Source organism: Hetaerina americana, unplaced genomic scaffold (genome assembly GCF_022747635.1).
Source record: "Hetaerina americana unplaced genomic scaffold, ioHetAmer1.1.p SCAF_3, whole genome shotgun sequence".
Taxonomy (NCBI): Eukaryota; Metazoa; Arthropoda; class Insecta; order Odonata; family Calopterygidae; genus Hetaerina; species Hetaerina americana.
The window spans coordinates 41,460,562-41,481,334 of NW_027286874.1; the positions used below are offsets into that span (position 1 = coordinate 41,460,562).

Below are 20,773 nucleotides of genomic sequence, written 5' to 3' on the forward strand. Positions count from 1 at the left end.
TAAAGAGGGAGAGCGAGACTAGAATTGTTAGGGGAGGAGTTAGTTGATAAGATTTCTCATATAATCGAGGAGGGGAGACTGAGGGGGATGTGAGAGGAGAGAAGAAAGTTTTGCGGTTTGGAGAGCAAGCAGCGAGGAAATATGAAACTCGGATAGAGGGCGGGGTTGCGGCTGCGGGTAACAAGGAAGGAATCCCGAAATGCGTGTCACTCGGCGATTCAGGTGGGAGTGGGGAGGCAAGTGTCTCCTTTTGGAAGGAATGCTACGGGAAGCCTGAGATCACTTACAAGCTTAATTTATTATTTACCTGTCTTTAGTGGCATGCTATATCAAATAAAAGCACTCTAATCAACACGAATGTTGGCTTGAGAGATTAGGATAGGGCTCACCTCGTACTATGCGGCGTGTGAAATTCACACATCAGGCCAGTTCCTTTCTCTATGTCACTTGTGGCTTCCCAGAAAGACCTGGTACTCGAAAAATCATACAGCTTGATTGGAACTAAGGGTATCCAGAGGCGTCACCCGGAATCTAACTCGGGCTCTCCGCTTAGTAGCCCAGCGTCTAATCTACCCACATGACTTTTATGCCCCACATTAAATTCGTATATCATTAAACTGCTACCTTAGGGTAGGTTTATGTGGACTATGACATTTTAGTTCAAAAGTACAGTACTCACTAACATAACATTAACTATCCTAAAAACCCACAGAAAAATTAAAACAACAACTCATCCTTTAGGTCTGCATACTTTCTTCCTCCCTCAATTCCATCCAAAACGTCGGTTTTTGAACTCCTTTTACCAGCGCGACGCTCTACCAGAATTGTCCCCTCTATTCCATACTAAATAAATTTTTCACAAAAGATTAAAACACGCTAGAAAAATCTAGGCAAAATGAAAATATCAATTTCCTCGTAGTATTATAAAAAGGATCTGAACAAAACAAGTTTTTAAGCACAAAAGCCAGGGGAAAATTACAGCGTTTAAGGAGAAAATAGGAACATATCCGATCATAATTACAAAAGCCAGGGGAAAATTACAGCGTTTAAGGAGAAAAGAGGAACATATCCGATCATAATTACGTGTTTTACCGTACTTCATCTCACTGAGAGCACTTCAACATCCAGTGAGTGTACTTATCACACCGTGACTATTTTTATAACCACACAATAACTCTCAAATCGTCTACTACTTCTTCGTAGACGAATTACACAAGCTGGGTTGTGATCGCAGCCATAAACGCCTTCAGGAAGAAGAATTAAAAGCCGAGGAAAAATGTCAGTATAGCACCCATTCTCCCCTTAGGAACCAATATTCGGTGCCGATAAAGAAATGCGATTATATGGAAAACGACCCGCAAAATAACCGCGGGAGAGTCCAAGGACACTCAGGATGACCGCGGTGGGCAGGCCAGGGGAGAGACTAGAAGTGTCCCGTGTTTCGGGTTCAAGTGGGCATGTTTAGCATAGGAGCACGGCGGTATCGGAGAGTCGTGGTGGCGGGGGTCACGCCTCGACCGAGATTCATCGTCCCAAACCCGCTTCCGGGCGGGGGAGTGTCGTTTGCGGCGGGTTAAGATTGGATGTCGGATAAGCGAGGGCGATTCGAGATTAGTTGCCGTGGAAATGCTACGGGCTAAGGGATGCCTCGAGGTAGGGGCTCGCCGAGCAAGAGATGCCTCCGGCGCCTGAGGAGGGGTGGGCGGGGGCGGAGGATGGGAGCTATACCGCGTAATGGCCCGATGAGGAAGATTATTAGACGCTGGGGGAAGGTGGAGGATGACGATCTCAAGCCTTCGGTTACCTCGCTGAACCGGAGTGCCATTGGGGGTGAGATAAAGGGAGTCGTGTGGAGAGATGGGTTGGCACTATTATAGTGAGTTAATTAAGAATGGAAAAGGCTCCACAGAGGGAACTCTGCAAGACGTGGGAAGAAATCGGGTGAGGATTTCGACGGAAGAAGACGGAGAAATGTAGCGGTGTGTGTATTTGAAATAGGGCATTTAAACAGGGTTGATGGAACCGTAGTTGATGAAAAAACAGATAAGGCAAATATTAAGCTTAAAGATTTTTGATCGAACGCACTTGAAGCTAGAGACAAAAAAATCAATCACTAAAAATAAGAAAAAAAACAAGTAAATAATTTGAAAAATATACTCGTACAGTGGACTTGTTTGCAAATGACAGGTGTACCTGTTGAATTGAATTAAAACTTGCGTTTTAACCAAGTGACTTCACTGGTGAAAATACAAAAGATGATTTCAATAATGCCATAATTTATGGCCATTATATTGTCACAGTGTTTGATGAGGATTCAGCGATATTTTTATAATTAATATTTCGGTCATATAAACTCTTTTCAAATAGATTTTTTGCCCTTGATTGTGTGTAAAATTGCCAATTCACGATAAAAAAGTAATCCTGGGATATGTTTTCTATTTTATAATCGTTCCATAAAACAAACGTCCATAAAGAGCTGTGAATTGAAAAGGATTGCGGAAGAAATGCAAAATTGAACCCATACTAAAGCCCAGGTAAAATGGACACGAAAACACTCAAAAAAGTAAATTTATTTTGGGAAAATGCTCAGTTTTTTTCAAATAGGAAATTTCACAGAAAAGAATACGTTTTTTTCATTTGAATGGTCTGACCTTCAATCAGACGCAAATATGAAAAAATGCACAAAAAACACATGCAAGCGAGGAAGAAGAGAATCGAACCATCGTCAAGTGATTTCGTACGTTGGAAGATGAAAAAATGATCAAAAAAATCCAACCTATAAACAGGGGATATTCGAAAGACGCATGGAAGATTTTTCTACACATTTCACAAAAAAAAGAAGTGGGAAGGACACAATCTCTAGAAAGATGAAACAAACCCGTAACCCAGAAGTGGGGAGCAAGTGAAAAGGAAAACTGGAAACAAGAAGACGGCAAGTAAAAAATGGAGCGCAAAAGTTTGGGGGAAGTGCTGCGGAAACTAAAAAAAATGAGATGGTGGGTTTGGGGATTCTAACGAGGACCAGGAGAAGAGCAGGGAAGATACGCTCCGAAGACAAAAGAGGGAAGGGAAGGGAAGGAATACAGACAACAATGGGTGAATGACCACAGTTTTGGAAGGAAGAGAGATGAAAGGGTTATGGAAACGAATATTTTTACGTATGACTCCTTAAAATTGCCCAAGAGGTTTGCCGTGAAATGGCACTTGATTTTACCCACTGTTAGGTACATTCTGTAAAGTCTCCTGGGAATATTGCCGACTTCAACCTAAATGGTACTACCAACCAAATATTTTAGAAGATACTAGTGATTTAGTGTTCTTTAAGGGATTTTAAAGATGATATTAAACGCATTCATCAAAATTTCACAGGAATTCAACTAAACATAAACAAAGAAGCTTTTAAAATTATTTGATGAGTTGCCGATTACTAATAGATCGTAACGGAAATCATTTATAATATGAATTATGATTTGTACATACAATTTAGATGAAAATGCATAAATATAAAATATTCAGCCAACTTCAAAAGTGTGCAGAAAACCAGATATGGAATCATTTTTAATATACACGAGGGAGTTTGGAAGATAATCAGGTTGGGGAGATGATTTAAGAGATTAGGATGGCAACGATGAAAAGAGGGACGTGGTGATAGAAAAAAAGGAAAGATAGGCAAACAGAATGATGGGCTGAGAAGGGTATAAAAAATTGCTAGGAGAGAAAGAAGTTCGGGAAACAAATAATGAGAACAGAGGGGCACCCTTCTTTCAAATCGAGAAGAATAAGTTGGGAATTAATGTTTCCCACCATCATCAAACTTGTCAAAAGAAATAATTGTGGAGGATATTTTCAACGATGACGAAGATTTAATTAAATTTCTATTTTTTATTGGAAACTGCTCTTCCAAACCTTTTCTGCATGGATTTGTATTTAGTATGGCATAATAAATACTAATGAGTCCCTTCCGAAGATATTAGTCAAACTTCTGTTTGAAATTATCTCTTCAACAACAATATTATCTCTTAATCAACAGCGATTGAAATTGGCAAAGAAAGGGGTTCCAACTTGCAATCTGTTTTCAAAAGATAAGTTAAAATTAAGTTGATGCCAGGTAAATAAGAAGGTAAATATAATTATGTGCTCAATTTATTCAACTCCAATGACTTGCAAACGATCTAAAAACTTTTTTTATCGTTTGAAATGAAACTTCCTTGAAATTTCCACTCGGTCGCTTCCACAGCTTGGAGAGCACTGAGACCGGTTTCGCGGCAAAGCTTAGCGTCCCCTTCACCAACTCCAAGTAGTTCAATCCCACTCGGACAAATGGAACAGCGCGGAAAATTCAATTGCATAACTTTTGAAACGCATCCTGTGTATACAATTATCGAAGTTGATGATAGGGGCTTTAAGTCTAATTAAACTGCGAATTCACTCTTGACGGTAGAGAGCTATTCATTCCTGATATTTAGCTATAACGGAGCACAGTAAAGAGCATCGCTAACATTGCATAAATATTTCCACTATTGAATTTTTGAATAATTTAGAATTGAATCATTTCGAAAATTTTATTTGGAATAGTTTCACGGGAGTAGAAAAGGGATATCAGGGATAAGGGAATCCGAAATAACGACGAGAGAGTGAAGGGAGAAAATCTGCGAGGTGAGATACACCGACGAAGGGGAAGTTATCCTCGAGAATCAAATTTTTTTCCACCGGTTAGGATAGCGAGCAAGCGAAACGCTAGAGGGGATCGGGAAATGATCGATCCAAAACAAATGCGCCGAAAGACCCGCGCGTTTTTGCACCTCCTTACGGCGAGCCAAGATTCAACGGTGCCGATCCGTGACCGTACATCACTGGAAGCTTAAATAAACGGAAGTCTCGGCTTATGTGCTGAGCACGTCCTTTCATTTGTGTCGGCTTTAACTCTTTCCCTCTGCCGCGACTACACGGAAGCTCCCCATATCAGCGAACATCATGAACAGCGCTTTAGGAGGGGCAACGATTTCAGAGTCTGCCAATTTAACAGAGGATATTATAAAATTATGAGGTACACAAATAACATTACGAGATACAAACTCTAAAATTATTAAATCATAAAATTGGGTTCATTCAAAAATATCATTCAAGACTTTGCCTTCGGAATCAGCTTGATAGGTAGTTATTATGGACTCTGGGGTTCAAATTCGATTTCACGCGTGAGTATTAATAGAATTAGTCAATTGTACAGTTAGGAGGTAAGGTTAAGCGAACACCAACGGGATATATAAACCTTTGCCTTTCCAGAGTGATGTGGGCATCTCACGAAACATGGTTTAACAAAAATCAAAGGTACAAATGTTTAAAATAGAAAATTATAATAATTGAAGTAATTATAATTTTTTTTAAAGAAAAAATCTCTCACCTTATGCCCCTCTCATCACATGATTTATGTAAGACATTATACTCGTGCATTATCAGTCGCACATTTCCGTGCAGGTAAACCAAGAAACCCCTTCCAGTGGTGTGTGTAAAGTATGTATGTAATAAAGGATGAAAAGGGGATGATGATTTGGAAAAGTTAGGCGAGGGAAATAACAGTGGAGACAGTTGAGGTGTATGATCCCTTTATCCTAATGGTTACGCCATCCATTTCTTCAATTTACATTCGTGAACACATCGCCGAAAAAATAATGAGTGGGATTTGTGCAGATAATTGACTGGGTTTCAAAAGTGAACCCAACCGCTCAAAATTTTATTAAATAATTACAATCGAGAGTCGAGATTCTTGCTTATAATGAGTTTCAAACAAGTTTTGAGAGAAGTGAAGTGATACTTTTCATTTTTCGCACGGCAATTTTTAACGAACTAGATAACGCAACGCTGAAATATTCTGATACCGGGCATAATAATTTCCGTAGCCAGATCCAATCCGCAAACGGGACTCGTGCTCCAAGGCCTGACAAGAATTATCGTGTATAACGCTCTCAAACCTTTAAATCACTTTTCTTTATTTTAATCTTTCGCGCTTAATTGAGCTCAGGCGGGCAGTATCTTGTATTTTGGAATATACGTACGCGAGTCAGGCTAGTAGTTAAGGCTGGCACGAAGGAACCTACCGTTTGCACTCTCTTACAGTCCTCATAATTGATAATCCAATTAAAATTGGGAGGTGGAAGTGGAAAAAAATGTCACCATTGAAATATAACTGAAAACTATAATTTAAGTGAATTTTTCAGAAGTATTCCGACAACTAAGTATTATTTAGTCGATACTGCCTCATTGTTCAGCGAAACCTCAGCCAATGTGTGTTTACTTCATGACCTGGTCAAAATACATTTGGCATTTGAATTACAAATAAATTGAAAACGGCCATAAAAGGTTTGAGACTTATTTTTAGACTTTGCTTAATAAATTCGAACAAATATGTACATTGTGATAGCAGTTCATTATGTTACGCGGTAAAATATGCTTTATAATTCAATATCATTTAAAGAGTAAAAAGAATGTAAAATGTTTATTGATAAGACAGATTTGATATCACCTTAGGGACTTGAGTATTGGCAGTAAATATTCAAATTTGCAATATACTTCAACAAATCGCAAAGTAGTTCCTGTTTATCATATTAATAATGAATTATTTCCATTGTTCAGAAAGCGAGGAAATGGCGCTCTTTTGCCCTTGAACCATGTGAATTTTCATCCCATGGGATAATTGGATGTCATGGGGTTACCAATACTATGAAGTTGGGCAAACGCTGTCTTCGTTACAATAATTAGCCCTAAAAAAATTAGATAATATGGAAGAACTAATTTAGGAATAATATTTACACACACGAAATGTGAAACTGGCGAAATTATTGTACTCTCGTTTACCTTGCAGTTCCCAACAAACTCAGATATTTAGTACTTGAGGCGATCTCGATTTCATACAACTTCGTATGGAAATGGAATTAAGACGAAATTTCACTGATGTTTCAATCAAGGCAAATGTAACTATGAGGATTTTTTTTAGCCATTTCTCCACGCGCACCGATTTAAATTATTTTTACCTACCCCCACGAGCATAAAAAATGCTATACGTTTAAAAATAGATTTCTCACTTCGCCCATTTTACATGACAAGCGCCGTCACAACATTCGTCACCTCAGTGCCTCAATATCACGACGCTCCCTTCTCAAGACTCGCACAAAAGCAATAATTGATCATGGACGCTTTAAAACTCCCGTCAGTGCATTGCTCTCTGCTCTCATTATTTCATGTACTACTCCTTCGCCTCCCCAAAATTATTTCCTCAAAAAAAAGCGCCGCTCGAAGCTCACTCACCCAGCACGTGTACACGTGACGCCCCGGGCGTCATTACGTCTCGCGACGTCTCACTCAGGTTCGAAAACAACGAGAGGAGGCGGGACAGCATCTAGAGCACTCGCAGAGGAGGAAGAAACAGCAGCGGGTGGCTGTGGGGGAAGGAGGGGAGGAGGGAAAAAGAACACAACACCACCGCGGGACTCGCTGACGAACATGAGAAAGAGAGAGCCAACGAAGTGAAGAGATGATGGGGGGAGGGATGGGGAGAGACCCTTGGAAGTCGATAGCTGAAGAGACTTAGGTGTACGCCGTCTGGCATACGCTGCGGGGGGGCGCTCTTGGAGCGCGTGTCTCCTATGAATTCTTGTTTCAGTCGGGCAACCCAGAGACCCTATGCATAGAAACTAGCTGGAGGCCCATGCGACTTGTGAATTGAGAATTCGGAACCTTATCGGGAAATATATCAACTGCGTCCATCGAAAGAGAGCCATTCCGTGGCGCATACGCGTTTTCTATGAGTGTAACAGTCGAAGTAGCACAGAGTTATTTCAATGGCAAGTCTGCTGGAGACATGAACCCTTACGGTCGAGGAGGCTGCGTTCATTTATTTGACTGTTGCCCTAATGACCCAAGGAAAAATGACTCGTAATTTTAAACATTCCTCTCCAAGCTTTTATCCTTCCCTTCGTTAAATTGAATTAATTTTCTTTCTACAAAAAAATTTTTACGTTCCCAGAATACAGATGGAAGTATTTCACATGAATGTTTCAGTCGGGGCATGAAAAACTCAGTAAAGTTACTTCAAACTTATTTATTCAATATAACTACCAAGTAATTTCCTCTTCGTCTATTTTCGGTGGAGGACACGAGGTACGAGTAAATTAAAATCGTTTTCGCGGACGTGAACATTTGAATGGACCGCCGAATAGTGCGGAAAATTGAACGACTTAATGGCGTTGACTGAATTCCTTCTTCTTATTTCAATACTAGTCCCTCAAGACCTGGATCCTTTTGGTGAGGAGCGAAAGGTAAGGGTTGGGGAAAGAAAATAAATGGAAGTATATACCGAAATTATGAAAGACATGAATGAGGGAAAGATAGGCATAATTTCGGGAAGGGGGATAGAAGTAAAATGGAGTTCCTCATTTTGCAATGCATGCATCTCTTGGCCAAATTTTTTTACGATCTAAAAATAAGAATTAAAAACATGCTTCGGGCGAAGGATAACGAATCCGGTTGGTGAAAAAAATACCACGATGAGTTTATAGAAAGTATGGCGACGAATCATCTTGTAGCTAAACGCCACTTATATTCCAGGAATTTCAAAAAGCTATGAGACGAATATTTAGAAAAAAAAGCTTCACCGAAACCATGAGAACGCATGTCTCATTGTAGATAAAAAAATTCGATTATCATAAAGTAGAAAATAAAAACACAAACTATTATATCTAGGAAGGCTAACATTAAATCTTCAACTTATCTCTATCTTCTAATTTTATAAATCTTCAAAATCTTATAAATTATACACAGATTACAAATCCGTTCTAAGGCATTCTAAAAAAGATTTAGTTTATTCTACATAAATTATTCTGATTGATCTATTTTTTTGAATTCTCGGTAATTTTGTTCACCTTTCCTTACCACCCCGTAATCAATATTCACTGCATTCTACCATATCTTGGGGGAGAGTGACCCTAATCATTGACCAAAGAGATGGCATGGTACACACTGCAGTAATGAAGGACGGAAATGAGAAGCAATAAAGGAAATAAAATGTATAGAAATGAACACCTGGCTACAATGGAGAGTACTAAGCGTCGGTGTGACTGATCGAGTAATAAGCAAGATATTCTGAGGAGGTTGAGAAATATGTGTATCGTGTAAGCCGAATCGAAAGGAGCTTTTGTAACCAAGGGCATCACGCTGGGGACAATGAAGAAGGGAAAACAAAGAGGAAGATAAGATGAGCAGTGCAAGAAGAAATAAGTTGAACATGTGCGATGATATCAAATGAGGAGTCAAATAAAACCTGGAACTTTTTACATGATAATGACGGTGAAGTGAATAGGTAATTATCTATTCATTATTGGCTGACATAACTACCATTGCAATCGGCTTTGGCAAGGGCAGAAATGGGGAGCGAACACCTTTCGTTCCCTGTTTCTTCTAATTTACCCCCGGAAAGGATGAAGGAAGGGATTGGGTCGGGGCACGGTCGCGGAATTGCGCGCACGGAAGAGAAAGTCGGAGTGAAAGAGACGGGAAGAGAAGGAAGAAAGAGGGAATCGAGGAAGAGAGGTGGGAGAAGGGGTGGCGACGAGCCATCCCGGCGGATGCGGAGGATGTTTCGTGGGTCGAGGGCGGGGGGGGGGGGCGGAGGGAAAAGAGTGGGGGGGGGATTCGCACTTCTCCCTTTCCCCCCCCTCCCTCCAAACGCGGATCGAAAGCCGTCGGAGATGGGGGGTGGGGTAGATTCAAAGCAGGAGAAAGAGAGAGGTGGAGGGAGAGCAAATAAAGGCGTAATTGGGGCGAAAGGGAGATGGGGGGAGTCGAGAGGAAGTGTGGGGGTGGTGCGTGGGCGAAAGGGAGGTGGCGGTAGGTAATGATATGGCGAAAGTAGAGTAGGCGTTCCGCGAACGCACGCGTACGCTCGGGCGTGGGAGTGCGAGTATATGCGTGCGTGTGTGCGAGGGTGAGCAACCAAGTGCAGGAGGATGAGTAGGGGTGTTGGGAGGGAGGGCGAGATTACGGGGCTTGGCGGGGGATGAAGGGGGAGGAGGCAGAGAGGGAGAGAGAGAGAAAGGACGAAAATGGGGGATGGAGAGAGAGTCGGGATTCGGGGAGGAGTGGTGAGAGAATGAACAACGGTCATCTGGCGCCAGTCAATGCAGCCGGGACGACGAGGCAACATTCCGCTCCGAGCACATTTGGCGGATGCTCGTTGTGTGAGAGCCGGAAGAACAGACGGACGAACGGGGGGGGGGGTGAGGAGTGGAGGGTAGGAGGAGGAGGAGGGAGTGGGAGGATGGCGAGGGAGCAGACCAAAATCCCGTCGAGGGGAAGAGAGGGCGAAAGGAGGGATGGTCGGGAACGGGGATTTTCGGGGGTGAGTGGGTGCACGATGCAGGGGGTCCAGCAAAAGGATGCTGGGGAGGGGAGAGAGGCACTGCATGCACGATTCCCTCGACAATCGGACGCGGAAAACGCGACGATTTGCAGAAGTCGTCCTGTTTTTAAAAGGAGGGGGAAAAAACGAGTGCAGCGAGACGTTACGAGCTACATGCATGCGATCCGTGCACAGTCATTGCAAAAAAATATTTTACTAATTAAGCACGTAGACTTTTTCTGCTGAGTGTGAAGTCGTCATAGAGACAATAAAGATGAAGTTATGGTTCACGTCGTTAATAGAGATTTCACTATTCGTGCGAAGGTGACACGCTCGGAGTAAACATGGAAGTTTTTTTCTCGTGAACGAAGGTAATGACTGTGTGAGAGGGATCGTGAATGGAAGTTAGTCCACCTATTGAATTATTTTAAGAGGACAACTGCATTTCCTTCATGACCACAATTTTTTAAGAGACTTCAAAATGAAAAACTCAAGTACTCAAAATGAAGCACTAATAAAAATATTAAACATGCAAAGCTACCTTTCCAAAAAAGATGCAGTGTTTGATTATTTTTGCAAGTAATTCTGGAATACTGAAATAATTTTAGCAGTTTAAACTACCATAAGTATGCCTCTTTGCATGCATATTGAGAGCATCTGCTAGGTTCACTAAAATATAATTTGTTGCAACGATGGTCCAATTACATAAAAATCCTGGAAATAATCTCGGTATTTAACTAAATGTAAAACTACTTCTTGCACAATTTGTCAAATTAACGAGAGAACATGGAAAGTTTTCCCCCCTGCAAATGAGTTTTTGAATTTGCGGAATTTTACGAGGGATTTGCATTTAGCGAGAAGTCGGTATTAATTACGTTTTTCCCATTTTTTATGCATCTATTCCCCGCGATTCGAAATATTCCATTATAAAAATTAAAATCGAGCTGCTACAGAGCTACAGACTTTAATTTTACCCAAAATACGGCTCATTGCTACAAATAAATTATTCCATGGTGATATTGTTTGTGTTTTTATTTTACTTTCATATTTTTACGATGAATTTAATATTTTAAGGTATTCCAGTACTTTTTTTCCATTCCATTAGAAAAATGAAATTTGACGAAACAGCCGAATAAAACATTTAGGTAATTATATTCTTAATTCTTTTGAAATATCCTTTTTTTTAATGTATCAGTTCTCAATTTATCAAAAAAATCCATTGTTTAATCCTCTTGCATCACTGAGATTATTAAATGGAAAAATTATTGTACGATAAAGAACCCACACAACAAAGGCTGTATGCTATGAGCTCTCTGGAAATACCTTTAGTTGCAGTCGAAGTTAATTGCTTGAAAACAGGATTTTCTTCGTAGTTAGGAGAACGTATTGTCATGGAATGTTAATGCTGCTGTATTCTCTGCATACCTAAGGAAATTCTAATTTCTATGACCGTCTGAAAATGAAAGTGGGCGACAGAGAAAATTTCGTCGAAGAATATTTCGTAATCCTATTCAAATAATTAAACCTGAGGAACTGCCTACTACTGAGGAACTCTTATATAATTTAAGGTTCGACAAAACCTTAAAGATACTTAGCAATATTATAGGACGTGACGAGTCACAAGACATGAACTTGATAAAGATTAACATGCGTATAATTCTATATCCCATGATGAAGTACTTGGAATCGAAAAATCATGAGAACATATTCAGTCAGAGTATTTTCCAATCTCAGCTTAATATGTGCGTGCCACAGAAGTCACTGCTGATCTAATGAGTTATATACAAGTGGTAGTGGTTTTTAAGGGAGACGTGCAATTTGTAGTGCAGAGAGAATCCGGGTTTGCGAAACCTACATTCAAACTATGATTGCAGGTGAATTCAGGTGAATTAGAATGGGGTGTTCGACCATGAGTACTTATTCTCTTTCGTTTACTCAAACTGGCAATTTTGACTAATAATGTGATACGATGATACGCTTATTTAGGTAAGAACGTTCCAGAAAATTCATGATTGTTAGTCGCAAATTTACTTTGGGAAATAAAAAAAGAACCTTGGTATGGAGTAGAATCTGGAAATTTACGTGGGTTACTGACCTTAGGCAAGTGTTTAATACAAAATCGATCTAATATGAAGGTTATTACTTTCATTCGGATGATAGAAGTGATTACAACGAAGTATGCATTATTGACTATTCAATTTATACAGCTACTGAAAGTTCAATTAGTCGTATCCCAAACACAAAACAAAAAACAAATCTGCTGGAGTATTTTTTCGACGCATAGTGGCTCTGGTAATTAAATATCAACAAGTCAGTCTGGGGACTTGATTTTATCTTGATATATAATTGAAAAAGGTTTATTTGTGCTGTCAAGATTTATTTGTACTGTCAATGATCTAGAGAACATGGAAGGGATTCCTAGACACGAACCGCAAAATACGGTATTTGAAGAGAACCATAGAACTACGGGACTTTTAGACTGAACTGAAAATAATGAGTCTTTCAAGAGAGAACGCTGAATCAAAGATCTGCTCCGAAAAATACCACCATTGCGGTTGCCGCTTCAAAATAAAATAAGGGACCTGAATTTCAGCATAGCAGCAAAAGGAAACTATTAGACAAAAAGCAAAAGACCTATAATCACTTCTTTTCACGATGTGTCGAAATTCATTCACCACCGGTCCTTGACAGAATCAATATTCAATGTTCTCCCCGGCACAAAGTACTTGTATATTACAATTTCCATCCCCAATATTTAAAGCGCACCGTTTCGAGGCTTTGATGAGGAGAGTAAAGACTGAAGAACAAAGAGCAAAAAGATGATTTGAACCCAGAAGAGAAGGAACAAAGGTTTTACTAGCACATACGAGTATACACGTATATATATATATATATATATATATATATATATATATATATATATTCGTATGTGCTCGCATGTATATTCGTGTAAACTTGTATAGTTTCAGGCTTCACTTCGAGAAAGTTATCTAGAATTTCCCTCACAAAATCTGTAAAATAGTACGTTGTTCCCTCTGTTATTATGGATCAATTCACTCGAATTAAATGTAAATAGAATTGTCGCTGGAGAGTAGCTCACTGAGTAAAAAAAACCTTGAAAATAATGATCTTGATATTTATTTCGTCAATCAAAGAGGTAATACTAATGTTTACAAGCACGTCATAAGCATAGACCATATTTCATGGCCTTGATTTGTTTAAAGATACTTGAATACAATATTCCGATAAATCTAGAAGGTTTATTTTTGCTGACAAATGATGATCAGTTTTAGGGTTTCAAGTATCTCAAAGAAAACATGGGAGACAATATTTTGTGACTAGATATTGAAAATATTTTAAAGAATATCTTGATAATGGCATTATTTTGGCGATCTTAATGATCTAGGTATTTTTAACGGTCCATGAGTCTACCGAACTTCCATCCATAGGTTTTTGTTTTTAAAATTTTAAGATTTTAGTCATGAAATATTTGGTAAGTTACGAAATATTCCCCGACTTGATGATGTAATGAGCTAAACAAATTAATTGTATGCTGGAGTTTAACATTATAGTACTGGAATCATCCTCCACCGCTATGAACACCATTCGTGAGAAGTCACAGATAGAAGGTGACTTTCATGCGGCTCTAACTCGCTCTTCAAGAATCGCGTACGATCCTCCTTATCGTCAGGACCACTCCCATCCATGTGCCCCCTTTGAAACGGGGGCCATGAAATCACCATTCTCGGAAAAGCCTTCCACGTGGAAATCTTCGCCCTAAAAGTTTCGGGCCGCCCGCGGACGACGAACAAACAGCGTTTAGGGACTGCAAGGTGGGGCTGCATGCATATTACGTTCGTCGGCGTGTGTACGAGAGAATGCCTCGTGGCGCAGTATTCGCGCGACGAAAGTTTTAGGGATTGGCGGATGAAATCCACGCGCTGAAAAGGGAGACACGCCGGCGGGAGAGGGGTCGGGGCTGGAAGCCAGGCTTGAGTTAGGAACACGGAGGGATCCGGACTAGAGGAATAATAGATGCCCCCCCCCTCCTCGAGGATGAATTGTCCTAGAAACAGAACAGAAGGATAGACAAGAGAAATAGGGAGAGAGATAGATTCCCGCTCGGCTCGCCCTCTTGTGCCGGTGCGATATGGGGATTACGAAATACGCGAGACCCGATTGCAGCGGCGTAGTTTGCCTGCATCAAGGGGCAACAAAGATGTTGCCGTGGAGAGGTTACCGTGGAAACGGGGTCGAAGGGGAGGATCGAGTAAGGGAAGGGATGCGGTGGAGCCGGCAGCCCTGGAGGATTTATCTACCTTTCTCTTTCTCCGAAGCTGTGGGATACTTACAGTCCACGAGGGACAGGGGGTGGGTGAAAGGTTGTTGACGGTAGGTGGGAAAGTTTCCTGCCTCGGTGTACTCGGCGCTCTAAATCCGCGTCGAAATTAACCTTCTCCCGTCCGCACTCCCTCTCCGGACTTCAATCTTTCCGCTCGCTCATCTCCCCGCAGCCCCTCGACCCGAGCCCCCCGCCGCCGCCGCAACCATCTCCCTCCGCGGAGGGGATCAATTCCCCGGACTCAAAATTCCTCCATCGCACTTGCGCGGGCGTGTGGTCACACCTTTGCTGACGATCTGTGCTTCACATCACTAAGCCTTTTGCGTCATTAATGCCTCGCAAACTATTTCGTAGACTAAATTAAATTGCCTATTTCGTTGTGGCCATTCCGGACCAGTTCTTCTTAAAGAGGTTTCGGTGAACTCACGAAAAATTGCGCAGCCTTGAACTTTTTCCTCGTTCCGTAATCGCCGGAATTGGTGGAACTACTTCTTTCAAATGAACTAATTACGTTTTGGGGTTTCAGAAAGATAATCTCCACTTAGCCATTGACGTCAATCAGGCTCAGCGTCAAACTAAACATGAATGAAATATTCTCAGAAAAGTTTCTCAGAAATGGTTTATTACGGTCCTTGCGAAATATAGAATGTATTCATTTATCCACCTTAAGAACAATTACCAAGATTATAATAATTTGAAACTTTTTCACTTACTTTTAATTGGGAGGCTGAACATTTTTTTTACCAAGAAATAAAACCACGGTATTATTTCCTATGACAGATACTGCTTTTTATTTGCGTATATGTATTAGCACAATTAAATTGCATCTTTTAAAGTTATAAATTAACAACGAAGATTAAAATGTATTTATATTAAATTAGTTTTTTTCCAATCTGATTGGTTGAACACACATCCAATACTTTGCCGTCATACGTTAGTATCGCACACCATTCAATATTTGATCAACGGCAATGGTAGTTCTACGAGTATTGAGAGGGTCAAGCAATGATTTTTCCCTATCAGCGATATGTAATCAATAATTGCATTTGTATACAAAATTATTTTAATGGGATGTGAAATCGTTTGTCCTTAATCATTATTCAGATCGTGTGCCTAAGGTCGTTAATTTACAGATAAAATAAAACTTTCTGCTTTTACTCTTATTCTTGAAGTGACCGAGATATATAAATATAATAATTTGTTATATCCTCTGACGATCCTTATGACGATACATGGTCTTCCATGATGTGACAGGTCATATGCTTAATATAATTATTAGTAAATATTCCTCCATTTAATTTTTCCCAACAAAAATATTATATATTCTGGTGAGCAGTGGACTTACATCGTTCTAACATTTCTCTTTTATTTAGTACCATAATTGAAACAGGGAGAAGCTAAATCTAACAACAATGAAGAAATATCTTTTTAGACCCGCCAATCTGGCGACGATTGAATAGTCATATTTTTCAATTTATGTTATTCGCAAACTTACCGGATCATATACCTCTCCTCCAGGTGGACTTAAAGGAACACATAAACATAGAATTTTAACAGTGTGCCACAACGCGGCCAAACTCGTTAATGAGGGGGCTCTGTCTGTCTGGCGGCATATTGTTAAAACGAGGTCAAGTTTAATGATGTATCATTATCCAGGGATGGGAGTGGGAGTGTGCACGTGTGTTTTGGTTGTTCTTCGGCGAAGGAAGTCATGTATCGCACCCTGTTGGCTTTCATCGCATCGATGAGTAACAAAGTTCACCAACTGAGTTAGGGAAAGCTAATTTGTTTGTGGAAAGGAATGGGGCCGTAGAGCATGACGGTTGATTTCATTACATCGGCGGCAGATGTTTTCAAATTACAAAACCTCTCGGGAAGAAAATAAATCCTGATTTCAGATTCAAATGAAGACAAGGACGTATTAAGGAATGCTGATTTTGAAATGTCTCTATTTAGAGGATCTGGTGGGATGGAGATCATATCAAATATTAAACCCTCCCTGAATATTGACAATAAAGAATGGATAATTCAATCATATCGGTATTTAAAAACTCTAAAAGGAAACGTGTTTAAGACTTTCAATTCTTTAAAATCGAAGGTAGCTCTGAAATAAAGGAAAATTCCACAGGGTATTCATGACGAGAAGCAAAATTTTATCAGTTTGCGACTAAAATATTATTTATAAGTAATAATTAAATGACAATAGAGGTTGGTAGAATAAAATGTACTCACAATATTCATTTGCTGGGCTTGTATCTCCTTATAAACTTCCACTATTTGCATTAGGGCTGAACCTGAAAAGAAAAGAAAATTATGAAGGATCACAAAATAGTTTATTTTCTATTGACTAGATCGATCAAAGAAATAAACATAGCAGCAAATCAAAGGCGGCCAATAAGAATATGAAACCCAGGATTTTATGTCATTACTATACATGGGTGGTCTAAAAAGTTTCCGGCACAGAAATTTTCAGGTAAAATGTATTGTATCTTTGTTAGGTCGGGACATTTTCAGACCACCCTCGTATATTAGGATTAATCGTTTATGCAATTACTAAAACGTTTTCATACAAAGTGTAAAATACATTATAATAAAGTGTGCCCTTAATTATTGAGCTCTCGTTTAGATTATTATTTAAATTAGCAAGGAGTTCCATTTCTTACCCATTATGATTGCCCTTTTCACTAGGACTGACGGAGTGACCCTTTTCATCATATTATTAAGTATTCCGTAAAGTAACGCAAAAAACGACATAAGTAATTAAAACTTGAAATCTGGCAGCAAATGTAATTTTGAAGCAAGAGGTTGAAGCGTCCATGCACGTTATGGAAGTACATAACCACATGCATTTCAATTGTACTTCCCGTGGTTCTATTAGAAATCGCAGTCCCCACCCCTCCGAAGTGTACACATTTGTTGGCAGGTTTTTACTGTTGATTTACTTGGTATAAATATATAATTCAGGTACCTACACTATTTCGCAAAAACTTTTTTCTAATGTTCTAAAACGGCATTTTATAAAAATGTGTATCTCCATTTCACAGTAAAACATTGAAATAAATTTTCAGACATCGAAATAATATCAAGGATACATTTTATCTCACAGGGTATGGCTAAGAAATGAACAATTCAGACAAGATGCCCGGAAATATTTCATAAATAACTTTTTTGAAGATGACTTATCTTTGCACGAAATGATTTTTTCTGATGGTTAGCTATGAATCATATATGTAGAACGTAATGACTTGAATTTCTATTAGAAATGTGAGTGTAGCACGTAGGTATCCACTTACTATGCATTAAAATTAGATCGAAATTATAATGGCATGGATAGCATACGGTCCCGATGGAGGTCCTCGCTTTATTTACGATTATCTGGAGCGACGACAGTACCTCCCTACTCGGGGGCCAGAGGCAAAAGGCTGAGAAAACAATTTCCCCGTCCTCCTCTTCCTTAGCTTTTGGGTAAAAACACGAAGGATCCACAAAAAACAGCCCGTTGCCGCTTCCTTCCATTTTTTATTTATCTCTCAGTTGAAATGGGCGGCTCCTTAATAATATATTTATTGCCCAGTGGATGTCAACGGGAGACAGAGGAGGTGGCGGCGCGCGCGAATGGGGAAGACGGGAGGGAGAGGAGAGTGTTTTAATGAAAGTTGCTCGCTCGCGCCGCGTGAGGCGGAAGTGGTGGAAAAGAGGAGATGGGGGTGGGATGGAAGTGAGTCGAATGGAAAAAATAACAACAGGGCTAGGGTTCTCGCTAATCCTGCTAATTTCTCTGCTCCCTGAATAAGGAGAACAACTAGTGCCGGAAGTGCATCTAAGACAAAGACGCGAGCAAGAAAGTTTTTAATTAAAATTTAAAGCTTCGCGCGGTGTGTGCACCGAATGGGGGAGGGTGAAGGCGCGGGATGAAGGGTGGAGGTGGGGATGGAGTGACGAGAACTGCTCGGGGAATCGGGACAGAGGACGTAAATGAATGGTTTCTTAATCGCTTTCAAACGAGGATGGAATTGGAGGAGCTTTGGCGGGATTTTATGCCGACGATGTGCCAAATGGTCCGAAAAATTAATAAGCAAAACATTCTCGAGGCGTCGGGAAAGACCCGGGATAGGAAAACAAATTCAAAATTGGGATGTTGGGTGATAAAGATAATTGATGCTTTCCTTCTCGAGCATCCAAAGACAGTAAAATTTGGACAGAGGTGCATTAAATATATTTGGTAATGATTGGAGATAAAGGAGATGGAAAAAAACTGGAGCTCATTCTTCATTGCAATTCGAAACATTTATGTTGGCATGACATTTTGGTTTAGTTAACGGCATGCCATCATTATGCAGAATATTGCCGATTTAATCTGAGAAAATTTCTATGCGGTCACGCTGGGGTCGCAGTTTTTTAAAGAATTCCGTTTCACGCATGCCTGAATTGTGGTCTAACTTACCCATGGCGGACCTTTCCTGGAAACCACACCTTCATTTCCTCCCATTCCCTCGGGTAGTTGGTCCCTCTCTCTCCGATTTCTTATATTTTCCTTCACTCCCCCGCTCTCATTTTCTTTTCTCTCTCCATTTATTTTCCTCTCACCCGAGCCGGGTGCCCACAGGAATCATTCATACACGTCTCTAGGCGGGGTCTTTATTACCCCTACCCAAGGATTCGGCGCTCGGCCGCTCTTTTTAACCTCTCCCCCTATATTCATACATACATATATGTATATATACATACATACACACGCATATACGTTTACGCAAACACATAAATAATACACACACACACACACATATATATATATATATATATACACACACACACACCCATGTATATACATGTATATATATATATATATATATATATATATATATATATATTCCATATATATGTGTGTACATATTTACAGTGTATTCACATATACACACATACTTTATTCCCCTTCCTCACCCGTGCATTTCCTTTATCCTTATAATCTTACCACTTATTGCTCTTCCCCCTCCATGTCCCTTTCAAAAAACCTTCCTCCCCACCCTCCCTCAACCCCATTTGTGGCACTTTCTTTCACCTCAGTCACATCCTTCCTCACCTTCTTAACCCACGCCAAAAAATACGTCTATCCCCCAAGTCGCCCGAATGAAAACCTCGTTCCTTTTTTCTTATCCACTCCCACCAACTTCCATACCTTTCCCTCCACGTTCCCTCCATCCTCATTGTCATCACGCACGATAAGATTAAAAAAAGAAGGTGAGGGGACGGACGTCTCCCTTCCCGGGGAACCTGGAGCGAATTTTACGATCATACCGCGCGCTCGGGTGATGGATTGCTCTGGGGGAATATTTTCAGACCCCCACGCGAAGGAAAAGGGAGAGGGAGTTTGGTGGGTAAATTGAGGGAAAAAAATTTTCGTACTTTACCTGGACTAATAGTGCAAGCTTGACAGATGGAGCTTGCAGGAGAGCTACAAGTATTTTTTCAGGCGTAGTTCGTGAATAACATCATCACCAAAGTTATTTACAGATAACGCAAGCTTTATTCCAATCACATGAGGGGTTGGTCGTACATTTCAGTAGACAAATCGTTTATTTTTTTAATTTAAGTTTAGAATTCAATTGAACCTGCTCATTCGAGTATTTGCCTTCAACCACCAGATGATTGCACTACAACTGAATCAGACGTAATTAACTGAAACACTATATTTTTCTCATTCAGATTTAAACCGAAGTTTACTATTGTATACAAAATATTGAGAAGAGGCAAGAAACATTAAAATGGATATTTCGAAATGAATTTCCACGTCTTTTTATCCTAAGGTGAGTGATCAATGGGATAAGGCTTACATGTGACGTCTTTGCCTTCTATCTCACGTTGACACAAAATAAAATACCGGCAACCAGCTCAGTGGAAAGAGCAAGTGCGGAAAGAGATTGGCGAGTGTGTTATATGAAATTCCAACCCATTTGTCCAAAATATCCTAAAAACTAAATCCTAAGTGCTGTCAAAAGGGGTATAGGGAGCCTTGAACTTTCTGAAAGGGAGGCTCGCTCCCC

The 20,773-nt window shown here is 40.1% G+C and overlaps 1 protein-coding gene across 4 annotated transcripts in view; it reads right to left on the minus strand.

The window, feature by feature from the left end:
• The window catches only part of IRSp53 (Insulin receptor substrate 53 kDa), a 769,646-nt gene that overhangs the window by 19,317 nt on the left and 729,556 nt on the right, over positions 1-20,773 (minus strand). For all 4 annotated transcript variants that reach the window (XM_071587463.1, XM_071587464.1, XM_071587465.1 and 1 more), the window contains exon 4: positions 16,965-17,026. In XM_071587463.1, coding sequence (XP_071443564.1) covers positions 16,965-17,026 — 62 coding nt within the window. The remainder of the gene's footprint in view (positions 1-16,964; positions 17,027-20,773) is intronic.